Genomic DNA, 12,878 nt, shown 5'->3' on the forward strand with positions numbered 1-12,878 from the left:
CCTCTTTGTACATCTCACCTTTTCTGCAAAGAGCCTTAACAGGTATAGTATGCACACGTTTAGCCATGTTTGCATTGGATATAATTTAAATTGTATTGATGTTTATTTTACACATTATATATTACAGGGCTCAGTTTCAAAAAGAGACCTTTATCTCACAATAAATCAGACATGAAGACTAAGCCTGTGCTGTTGTGTGTTGCCGTGGCACTGTTCTCAGGTAAGAACCAGTTTTCACTTCTCTAATGTTATTACTGAAGGCAGTAACATCTTCAAAAAGATTATATAAACATTGTGTTAGGATCAAGTAAAAATGTGTTAGCATTGTAGCAATGGGAAAACATTTAATAAAGTGATTAATTCAAAAACAATATTTAGCATTATGGATATGATAGAAACTGGTATTCCGTTTTTATTATGTAGATTTACTGTAATTACAAAGCTTTATCAATTTAAAACTTGATGATGATGATTTTGCATGTCAGAACAATTAACTTATTTAGTTATATTGTTTGACAAAAAAAGTATTTGAACTTGACAGGAGGAAAGCTAGATGGCATGGGTGAATTTCCTTGCTGCTTTTCAACAGCACACATTCATTTCGATTTGCTCAAAATATTTAAGCAAAGATGCTTTTGTCTTAATAATAATGATACTGCAATGCTAACAAACCAAACATGGAAGAACTACAAATGTAATTTTGAAATGGCTCAGATGGATCTACAGGGGTGTGATAATTGAAGAAGCAACCTAAATATTGTACTTGAAAGATGAATAATAATAGTATACACTGCATACATTTATTTGCCCAGATTTGGTCAGGGAGGATCAGTATTATAATTCCACATTTCACTGAACTCCCACAGGATTTCACTGAACTCCCAAGAGTATTATCTCCATTTGAAAGAGCAAATTCATTAGTTTTGTATTGAATAGAACAGTGAGTGACAAGCATTTCTATTCATATCCTACGTTTGGTGCATAGTTTCATGGTTTGTTTTTCAGTGTATATATAAACACGTATACAGTATATATCAACATGGATTCAAGCACTTTCATGGTTCATGTCCTTTTTTCAAAAACCTTTAAGGATTTTCAAAACCTGTGGGAACTGCAATAAAAAAAGTCTAAATTTCAAAAAAATCTTGATCTCCAAAATGTCTTTCTACCCTTCCACTTTCCTTTCTCCTTCTCTTCCCTCCCTGTCCTCCTACTTCTGTCTGCAGTGACACAAGGCTGTTCTGTGGGAAAAGAGTTTGTCACAGCATTTTTGACCAACTACAAAGGGGGTCATATAGGTCAGAAGTTGCAACTGGCCATCACCTCCCAAGGGATCCCAGCTACAGTGCAGATCCGTCTAATTTCCCCCCCCTTCACCACCACAGTAAGGCTAGGTGGGAAGGAAACCAAATGGGTGAAGCTGCCTGGACAATCAGAGCTCCAAAAATCTGGCCTTTCCTTCAGCGTTGTCCAGGTGTCCTCAAGCGCCGATGTTTCATTGGTTGCCTTTAACACCCGCGATCATACGGGTGACAGCTCCAAAGTACTACCGTCCCACCAGTTGGGGGTAGAATACTGGGCTTACACCCCTGCCCATGGGGCTAGCTTAATGAAGCTGCTGGCTGTAGTGAACGGACCCCAGCTCAACACAGTCACTTTTCAGTCACCTACCAGTGTCAAAATCAATGGCATTGGAACTTGGAAGGCTGGCCAGAACATTAATGTAATCCTGAAGCCGTATCAGAGCTATCTGCTGCAGAGTAAATCCAGTTTGACAGGGATGCAGGTGAAGTCACAACACCCCTTGGCAGTTTTGGCAGGGCACCAGTGCTCTTGGTTCAAGGGCCCTTGCAACCATGTATATGAGCAGCTCCTTCCACTTCACCTCCTGTCCACCTCCTACCTTGTCCCTGCTATGCACCCAGCTGGACACTCCGAGGACCAGGCCCACATCATAGCCACTGAGGATGGCACAGTGGTGACAGTTATTCGGGGGAAGTCCGCAACCAGTCAGAAACTCCAGGCTGGCAAGACTTTCTTTGAGCGTGTCACATTTGGCTCTCCTCTGTTGATCCAAAGTAACAAGAAGGTGATGGTGATGTATTACAGCAACAACAAACCATTCGACCCCTTCCTGACCTCCATCTTACCCTCCTCCCAGTCGCCCAGCGATTGGTCTGTGGACACCCTGGATGGTTTCAAAAGTACTGCAGTAGTTCTATCACTGCGGGAGGGGGTTCACAGTGTGAATATCTATGGAAAAAAGACCATAAAAAATGTCCATATTCAGTGGAATACTTTCCTGCCAGATGACAAGTATGTGTGGAGCATTGTCAGTCTGGGTAAGAAACAGGATAATTACATCATCAAGGGAGACTCAATTTTGTCTGTATACGTCTATGGAGGCAAAGCGAGAGATGGCTATGGTACCTCAGGTGTATGCTCCTCAGGTAAATCCTTTGATGTTACTTTTCGCTACGCCATACTCAGTTCTTTGATACTAAACCTTTACAATGCTTACACAGAGGTATTCTTTTAGAAACAGGCAACACATTTCCAGCAATATTACTGTTTAATCCTTAAATATATCTGTAAACAGATCTATTCTGCTAAAACTCTCGAGCTGAGACGTGTAAAGTGAACATTGTGTCACCCCTCCCTGCCCACCTTTAGCTGCTGTGCCTCCTACTCCTCCCCCGGATCCCTGTGACAAGATCAAATGCAGGGAAAAGGAAGAGTGCCAGAAAGGTGAATGTGTTCACATTTCCAAGGCAACTTGCCACGCGGTAGGAGACCCCCACTACCAGACCTTCGATGGGTATCGGTTCGACTTCCAGGGCACCTGCACCTACACCATGGCAACAGTTACTGATCTGACACAGGGCCTGGCCGCATTTACAGTACTGACCAAGAACAACCACAGAGGAAAGCGGACAGTGTCCTATGTCAGGACAGTGACCATAACTGTCTACAATCAGACTGTGGTCGTCAGCAGTCAGAGATCTATGGTGCAGGTGAGAGATCAAATGTTCGGAAATATGAGTTCAGACATACAATATAGCATAAACATATGCTGTAGGTAGGTCTGTGGTAAATAAAGATGAGGACTAATGTGTGATATCATGCCACTTGATCCCCCTCCTTCTTTCCCAGGTAAACGGAGAGCTGATCTACCTACCAATCAGCCTGGCTGGGGGGAAGCTGAAAATAGTACAGAGAGGGCACTATGCTGTCCTGACCACTGATTTTGGTCTGGAGGTCAAGTACAACTGGAACATGCATCTCTACATTACTGTTCCCAGCAGCTACTTCCGATTGCTTGGGGGTCTGTGTGGAAACTACAACGGTGATCGTGGAGATGATCGGACTAGCCCCTTAAAAACCGTTCTCCCCATGGTGCTTGAGTTTGCCAAGAGTTGGAAAGGTGATGATAAAGACAGCTTTTGCAATGACGACTGTAAAGGGAGCTGTCCGGAATGCAGCCCCCAGCTCCAGAAAAGGTACGGGGAAAACGAGTTCTGTGGAATCCTGACCAAGACGGACGGGCCGTTTGCCAGCTGCCACAAGGCCCTGGACCCTAGCATTTTCTTTGACAACTGTATCTTTGACGTGTGTATCAACAAAGGCGCCAGAATGTTCTTCTGTGACAACCTGAAACTCTATGATGACGCCTGTCTGGCCAAGGGTGTAAAGATCAGCCCCCAGTGGAGGATGGACGCTAAATGCCGTAAGTTTTTTCTCTTTATTCCTTCCCTCCGGTCCTGTGTCCTCTTGTTAGATGGTGTCATACGCTGCATACGCTCCTAATCCCAGCTATTAACTTTATGTCTCCTCTCCCCAGCTCTGCAGTGTCCAGCCAACAGCCATTATGATGCCTGTGGTTCGGCCTGCCCTGCTTCTTGCATTGATCTAGATGCCCCAGCCCAGTGTAAGGAACCCTGTGTGGAGGGTTGCCAATGCAACAGTGGCTTTGTCCTCAGTGGGGAAAGCTGCGTGCGCAGCACAAGCTGTGGCTGCCAGTACCAGGGCCACTACTACCCTACAGGTACCACATTCTGGGTTGACAGCCAATGTAATAAGAGGTGCAGGTGTGTCCCTGGAAAGGCAGAGGCTCAGTGTGAATCCACCACATGTAAGAAGTCAGAAGTGTGCGAGCTACGCAACGGCGTGAAAGACTGCTATCCAACATCCTTTTCTACGTGTCAAGCTTCTGGTGACCCCCACTACCGCACCTTTGATGGCCGGAGGTTTGACTTCCAGGGAACCTGCACCTACGTCCTGTCCCGTCTGGTGGGTACTGGTGGGACAGGCTCCCTGCTGACGCCATTTGAGGTTCAGGTTCAGAACGAGAACCGAGGGAGGAACAAGGCAGTGGCCTACACCAAGACAGTGTCCATCACCGTCCTCAACCATACCCTGACCTTGAGCAGCGACAATCCTGGAAAAGTTGTGGTAAGCTGTGGACACATTTCTACAGTTGTACTGCATCTTGATGGAAGCAATTATAAAAATATAACATATATAAGATATAAAGATTATAGATGTAGCCCTATCACTCAATTCTAATCACCCTAATAGATCCGCAGCATGGGAGAGGAATTGGTGAGGTTACTAAGATGTACAATTAATAGTTATTTACAGTAGCCACAATTCGGGCATATGACTGCCTAGGGTGCAGAGAGGCCTGGTTAGCTTATGATATAGCTATACAGTTATTTGATACATTTGATACATTAACATCACCACTGAACACAGGGAGTCAGGTGGCTGAGCGGTTAGGGAAGCGGGCTAGTAATCAGAAGGTTGCCAGTTCGATTCCTGGCCGTGCCAAAGTAAGTTGTGTCCTTGGGCAAGGCACTTCACCCTACTTGCCTCAGGGAGAATGTCCCTGTACTTACTCTAAGTCGCTCTGGATAAGCGCGTCTGCTAAATGACTAAATGTAAATGTAACACATTATAACAGCTTTATTGCAGAGACAGGCAACTTAAACCTTTCAAATGGTCTTTATAACCCAAAGAAATAAACAAAAGTATACCCGGGGTTTTCTATTGTTACTCTGTGTGGTACCACAACGTTGGCGCGCTTGTTGGAGCTCTGTAGAGAGAATGTCGTTACTCACTGTTCCTGGAAGTTAGCAACAGTCCACCTGCAGCCACGCCGCTAGCTCCACCTCAGCAAAACCAGCGTTACCCAGTGAAACCACTCTCTTTATTACAAAAGCTTAAATTGACAGTAGCTGCCATTGTAATTTCATAAAAATTCAGAAAAACTTCAACTTGTAACGTGTAGATAACGTTGCGGCAGACAGACTGACACATTCAGACAGTGAAATGCTGACAGGACTGAATGCTCTTCTATATTAGTATTATTTTCCTTTTGTTTTCTGTCTGTCTACAGATACTCGGCCAGTATGTAAACCTTCCGTTTGAGGCAGAGTCTGGCCAGTTGTCAGTGCTTCGTATTGGCTACTTTGGCGTGGTAAGGACAAGTTTTGGCCTCACTCTAAAGTTTGACTGGAGGAGCCACGTCGCTCTTACACTGCCCAGTTCATACTCGGCCGTCATCGCCGGCCTTTGTGGGAATTGGAATGGCCAACCGGGTGATGACTTCCTCAAACCGGACCGAAGCCCAGCACCCAATCCCACTGCCTTCGGGTCGAGCTGGCAGGTGGGTGGAGCTGTGGGATGCTCCAATGATTGCCCAGGGGGCCAGTGTCCAAAATGTCACCCAACCCAGAGGCAGAAATATCAGTCAGGGGTGTACTGTGGCCGGATAACTGACAAGTCGGGCCCGTTTAGACAGTGTCACGCCAAGGTAGACCCCCAGGACTACCTGGAGGACTGTGTGTTTGACCTATGTGTGTATGGAGGCCATGCATCTGTCCTGTGTAGCGCCTTCACATCTTACACCACTGCCTGCCAGGATGCACAAGCCACAGTGGAGACCTGGAGATCAGACAGTCTCTGCCGTGAGTTAAACACACATATAAGTGCTTGCGTGCAAGCAAACACTCATATCATGCAGTTACTGTATGCATCATGAATGAAGGACTCCTTTCTTGAAACCCTCAGCTTATTTACCGTGTATGTGATCTCTGTGTGTATTACTGTGTTTTAGCATCTTCATGCCCAGCCAACAGCCAGTACGAGGTGTGTGCCCCAGGCTGTCCTGAGACTTGCAGCCAACTAAAGGAGGATGACAGCTGCAACAACGCCCCCTGTAGAGAGGGATGTATATGTAATGACGGCTTCCTGCTTAGCGACAACATGTGTGTTCCTGTGGCAGAGTGTGGCTGTGTGTACCAGGGCCAATATTATACCAGCGGCCAGGTGTTCATCCCAGGCACCGGGGGGCACTGCAGCCCTCGCTGTGTGTGTTCTGACGATGGTGAAGTTGTATGTGACACTACCTTCACCTGTGGAGCCAATGAAGAGTGTGCGTTAAGGGATGGCCTGCTGGCCTGCGTCCCAAAAAAGATTAGCACCTGCCATGTGGGCGGGGTCAGGGAGTACAAGTCATTTGATGGGCGTGCATTCAGTGTGTACGGGGACTGTGTGTATAAGTTAGTGGAGGTGGAGCAGGATGGAGGGATGACACCCTTCACTGTGATAGTACAACAGCAGACCGCCGAGGGGGGAGTGACCAGGAGGGTTGAAATACAGACATCCATCTACAAGATCACCATGATTCCTGGACTGCTCTGGCAAGTAGTGGTAGGTATCCCTTTGATTCCATCCATCCGACTCTCTCTCTCTCTCTTTATATCTGTCCTTTCATATTACATAATACACTTGACACCAGCTAAAGTTATCTTTCTCCTCTGATAGGTGAATGAAATCAGGGCCCATCTCCCTCTGTCCTTAGGTGAAGGAAAAGTATTGGTCAATCAGAATGGAGTAAACATTGTTGTTGTAACAGACTTTGGCCTAAAGGTGACCTATGACACTGTGGGCGGGGTTATAGTGCATCTCCCCTCCACCTACAATGGCATTACTCTTGGTCTCTGTGGTAACTATAACAACGAACTTAATGACGACTTCCGGCTGCCCGACAACACTCAGGCACTCTCAGAGGGGGCGTTCACCGCTGGGTGGGTGATATCAGAGAAAGGGGTCACATGTCAGACAGGATGTAACGGGTCTGTCTGTCCAGAACCTGAGCCGCAGAAAAAGCCAGAGTCTGAGAAGGCTTGTGACATCATCAGGGCACGCCAGGGCCCTTTTGCTGCCTGCCATGCAGTAGTACCCCCATCCGGCTACTATGAGGCGTGTGTGAAAGAATTGACACTCCCAGGAGGGGGACAGGAAGTACTGTGTCGACACATCCAGATTTATGCATCTCTCTGTCAGGGGGCTGGTGCCACAGTAATAAGCTGGAGAAACAACTCCTTCTGTCGTGAGTCACATTTGATATTGACAACAGAAATCGGACCTACTTTTACTCCTTTGTGTCACTGATATCCCTCTTTCCCTCCCCTCTCCAGCCCTACAGTGTCCGGCAAAAACACACTATGAGCTGTGTTCTGACACCTGCTCCTCCACCTGTGCCTCCCTAAGTGCCCCTGCCCGCTGCCCCCCCTGCCAGGAGGGCTGTCAGTGTGATGAAGGATTAGTGTTTGACGGGGGAGTGTGTGTTGCTATGGACACTTGTGGTTGTGTGGTGAAGGGGAGGTACTACAAGGTGACTTGACACTCGTAATGCCACGAAACAAAATAACCTACTGTCAGCTAGTATTGTTGTTAATGATGTTGTCGTTGTCAGTCCGGCCAGTCGGTGATGATGGAGGAGTGTCAAGAGGTGTGCAGCTGCAAAGCAGGGCAGTTCACCTGTCAGAACAACCAGTGTGACAAGGGGGATGAGTGTAGGGTGAAGGGCGGAGTCTTGGGCTGCTACTTGAAAGGTAATAACTGACAGATAAAGTAAATCTATCCTTTACCTCAGAGGTATGCGTGAAGAGATTTGTTTTGTGATTCTAACTGTGTAAAGTAGTAATGCTGCAAACAGTACAGAAACACACACATACTAAGTAGAACCTCCTAATCAGCATATAATGTCCATAGTATATAATGAATTATTTTCAACAAGCAGTATCTTACCCACATTTGTGATTTTGTGTGGCCAGATCCATGTGTGGACATGCAGTGCAGGGAAAAGGAGCGCTGTGTGGTGGAGAAGGACCAGGCGGTGTGTGAGGCTCTGTCTAAGGCTGTATGCTGGGTTATGGGAGACCCCCACTTCTCCACCTTCGACGGGACCCTCTTCTCCTTCCAGGGCACCCGCTCCTACACCCTGGTCAACACCACAAGACGAGACCCCACCCTGACCGACTTCAACATCCTGACTAAGAACGAGCTGCGGGGAAACTCTAAATTTTCCTACCTCCGCTCCGCAACTGTGTACCTCTTAGGCCGCCGTATCTCAATCCTGTCTGGCCAGAGGGGAAGTGTGGAGGTGGGCTTTGTTAACTAATCGATAGATCCCTGATGATTGTAAAAATGTCCATCTTGATTTATTTTTAAATATTTTGTTTCTCAACATTTCCCAGGTGGATGGTGTCCGCAAGTCCCTCCCAGTCATTCTCGAGTCTGGCAACATCGAGATCACAGTGTCTGGCATTAGAGGAACCATCCAATCATCTGTGGGGTTAGAGGTCAGCTTTGACTGGAGCACACTTTTTATGGTCACGATATCGAGCAGTTACTATGGCAACCTCCAAGGTATTTGCGGCAACTACAACGGTGACCCCAAAGACGACTTCACCATGCCATCAGGGGTCTTGACAACCAACATCACTGAGTGGGCGGGGTCTTGGAGCTTTGATGATAAATATAAGCGTTAATTTGCCTATGATGATTAGTCTACATAATCTAATATGTAACTCAAACATTTATGTAGCCTTATCTTTTGATTATCTGCCAAGATAATACATATAATCAACAATAAATATATGTCAGCACTTGGTGATGTGTCTCCTTTTTGTGCACCAGCCTACCTGTCTGTATCGGAACTTCCATCCATTGGTTGTCTGAAGGTTGATGTTGTTTTATAGGGCTGGGAAAGTTAACGCGTTAATCTTAGCAATTAATTTGAAATGTTTAACGCTTTAAAAATAATTTAGCTGTATTAACGCAAGACGATGTTTGCGTCTATGGAACCTGAAACTGCTCAAACCGTTATCTGCAACAGGAAACGTTTATTCCTCTTTTTTTAGAGAGATTTAAACTTCTAGCCTAACTAGAGAGGGTACAATTTCTGGGGAAATTGCAGGGTGTGCTTGCTTGCGTCGGTTGTACAGGGGTCCGTTTTTGAATGACATTTTTACAACTGATATTTCTGTATATTTCATATAAAAATGCATACTTATTATTTATAAAGATTACATAGATTTAAAAGCATTTTTTTTGCTGCTCATTTACAACTGAAAATACGAGTGAAGTGTAGAATGAAATAGATGTCTTCTCATTTCCCCTGCAAGAGGCAGCCTCATCGTTGAATCAAAACGAATAAATTTGGCGGTGTAAAAATTGACCTAATCTCTATGATTTAAACGTCATTTTAAGTTTTTCCCTTTTCATGATATTTTCAGGCATTTAGCCTACTCATTGCATTCATTCATTAATAAAGAACCCCCTTTGAAGATTATTCTACGACGTTACCCGGCAGTAGAAGATGGAATCGCGATTCAAACAGTACCATCTGCTAACTGAAAATATGCCCCCCAAAACGTAAATAAGCTTGACATTTATTTAGTGGAAAATCGCTCATTCATAAAAAGCTCACTGGTAGCGATCATTGTCAGTAACAACGCAAAATGCGATATAGCCCTGTGTGGAGAAGCTGCCCCGGTAAATTGTACTACTACGGTACAGTACTAGACTACTGCTGTGTTCGTCTTGGTAGCGATTGCGTTGGTTGAATTGGATTTAACGTTCCGTTGTACGGTTTAAGCTGAAATTAATTATTTTCATGAACAGATTGACAACGTTTAGGCTGTGGCAATGAAGTTCAGGTTAGTAGTTAGATAGACTTTTGATTTAACCCTCGTGCTGCCTTCGGGTCACATGACCCAAAGGTTCATAATGAACCATCGTTGTGTTTACCCAATTTTACCCAATACAAAAACAAATTAAAATAATTTTCTTTTAACCTTTGCAATGTGGGGGGTCTGAGACAGCCTAGCTGTTAAAAGAAAATGCTTCACTTTGTCTTTGTATGCAGTAAATCTGTCGCAATACGACGGTGGGTCACAATGACTGATGGGTCAGAATGACCCGAAGATAACACAAGGTTGTTAAGTAAGGGGAGTGCCGAACATGTTCTGTCGCCGTTTGACTTCCTAAACAGCTGTGTACTGTAGATGTTTTTGTAGTGTGTCTCGCGTAGGCTGCAGCGTTGCAGTGAGCTACACTGGTTTGAAACCACAGGTAATGGTAATTTCACCAACAAATCGTTTACTAATTTCAGAATAAATCCTACAACGAAAATGTATATGTGAGGAATGTTTATTTTAACGATTGAAAACTGATAACGCTACATCATAGACCACTGTAGTGTGTGTTGCCCGGGCAACACAGGCTAATGTCATGATGCTAATACTTCAGTGAAATAGTAGACTACTGTTTCCGAAAGTAGATGTACTTCCTTAATAATATCAGCTTATACTGTACATTACACATCACAATTGTGTGTCATATCACAAAGTAAAATGAGTAAATAGTTATCACCCTGGCCTCTTTGCTTGTGGCGTTTCTGCAGCTGCCTTGCAGTAAAGCTATAGTTAGCCTAGCTATCCCCCAAGTTAACAGATGCGAAACGAATGTTCTGCCAAAGGTAGTCACGCGTGTTTTCGTGACGTTAGTGACGTAGTGACGTTAGTAACGTCAGTGACTGTGGCTAGCAAATTAGCCACCGTTAGCTTCACTTTTCGCCACAAAACTTAAGCTCAGCCATAGGCTGAGGCCTGCAGCACCATGGGTTTGATTCAGGCTCAGGGCCATTCTCTGCATGTCTTCTTTTTGGATCAGGTCCTTATTAGATGAAAACAGACAAGACATGATAATGTCACTCCCTGGCGCTGCTACCACAGATATTGACGTGCTGACTGGCACCAACATACAAATAACTTGGAGAGAGGAGAGAAAAGAGGGGAGAAAGGGTAGTGGAATGTAAGAATTAAAATTTATTAACTTTATGTTCAAAATAAAAAGCCAGGTCGAGCTACTTACTAAGGAATAGTAAGCAGCTGCACTATCTTTGTGGGCATTACTTTTCTCATGTTCCTCAATCTTCTTATGAACATGTTTCCATGCACTCATACGTTCCTTTATGAAAGGACTATCACCTGCAACAGGTATGCCAAACACACAGAAAAGTAGCCAACATTTTTTTTTTTTTATCATTGTATGTCAACCACTTTTGGTTGGTTCCATCCTTTCTGTGATAAACCTTTGCCAATTGTTGCTGGCTGTTGAGGATGATAACTAAAACATATTTCAAAGTAATTTGACTGAGTATGAGCAAAATAATTTAATTTATCAGTTTCCTCATCTACAATACTTGCTTGTGGCCCAGGGACTATCTGGCTGGCTGCTGTTGTCAGTGCGTGTCCACTACAGTGGAGCGGGAGGCGCGGAGCGAGATGAAATATTCTCAATTTTATGTAAATGAGGAGCGTTTAACGCTTGCGTTGGCCAATCGGATTGTTTTCTTGTTTCTTGTAACGAAGCAACTGTTCGTCATCGTAAACATTTCTCGGTTTCACAGTTTCAAGATGGAGAAACTAATCGTGTGTGGCTGCACACCCAGTTCTTTTCAGAACAAATTTACGGAATGTTACAACACTGAATTTAAAGATGAAATGCAAGCGATGAGGAAGAGTATGGGGTTCATGTCTGTCTCATTTGTTCACATCTCTTGGCCTATAAATCCACCGAGAACGTGTCCCTGACATTGTTTATCTAAATGCGCACAGCAGGTTCCCGTTTGTTCAACGTGATAGTAAAGATGGCTCAAAGCGTTCTCATTTTGAGATTAGGGATGGTGATTCTCGCTTTTGGATTAACAGGTAAGGATTATATGAAATTATAATTTTACTAGGCTACCATGGCAGGTTGAGTTATCATTGCTAATATTGTGTTAATTATTTGTTACGTAATTTTGGTTTACGGGCCAGCGTTTATTATTGGATAGGCAATTCATTTCAACCAGTAATCTCTGCCATAACAATGGCAATGCGTTCTCAATGAAATGTAAAATAGATTATAGTTACAAATCAGAGCAGATAGTAGAAAACTGAACATGTTTGTGACGACGTGTAGGATGGCCAACGTTGCAGCGGTGACCAAAAACTTGGAGGCGTGATTCAAGGATTTAGAGTCATTCCCCACAGGTTTTATTAATAAAATGGAAAAAAAAGAAAACTCTGGAACCCTAATTTCCACTACCTACACAACTTCCCAAATAACCAGACACTTTCAAAACATTTCCGCTAACTCAGGTCATTTCGGCATTTTACATACTTGTTCGCCAGAGGTGTGGTCGGCTGTTCCCCTTAGTCCCCACTCCCTCCACCTGCTCTGCTCTGCACTTTTATCCGCGCAGCCTCAACCATTCTGACCATTATCCCCCTCCTAAATCAATTAATCTTACTATACTACCTACTCCACCAAACTAAAAATAAATACATTCCCTAAAATACTACCGACAGGTAAATACACATACCATCCTGCTACACAATGTCTAGCCCGCTAAATAGCTCCCCAGCGCTCACCTTATACAAACACCCCTGTCCTTCCACCAACAAAGTCTTATGTTCCGTACGCTCACGTCTTAAAACGACCCTTCCGACTTGCCGTCTGGTCTTTCCTCTGTCCGGACA

The 12,878-nt window shown here is 44.6% G+C and overlaps 1 protein-coding gene across 1 annotated transcript; it reads left to right on the forward strand.

Annotated features, from left to right (window-relative positions):
* LOC134023424 (IgGFc-binding protein-like) lies at positions 1-8,960 on the forward strand. The gene is made up of 13 exons (XM_062465534.1): positions 1-42; positions 128-220; positions 1,227-2,450; positions 2,674-3,014; positions 3,154-3,727; positions 3,842-4,452; positions 5,399-5,969; positions 6,119-6,714; positions 6,829-7,396; positions 7,485-7,681; positions 7,763-7,901; positions 8,124-8,452; positions 8,547-8,960. The coding sequence occupies exons 2-13, from the start codon at positions 172-174 to the stop codon at positions 8,838-8,840; spliced, it is 5,493 nt and encodes a 1,830-aa protein (XP_062321518.1). The 5' UTR covers positions 1-42; positions 128-171; the 3' UTR covers positions 8,841-8,960.
* The last annotated feature ends 3,918 nt before the right edge of the window (positions 8,961-12,878 follow it).

The sequence above is a fragment of the Osmerus eperlanus genome, chromosome 7 (genome assembly GCF_963692335.1).
Source record: "Osmerus eperlanus chromosome 7, fOsmEpe2.1, whole genome shotgun sequence".
Taxonomy (NCBI): Eukaryota; Metazoa; Chordata; class Actinopteri; order Osmeriformes; family Osmeridae; genus Osmerus; species Osmerus eperlanus.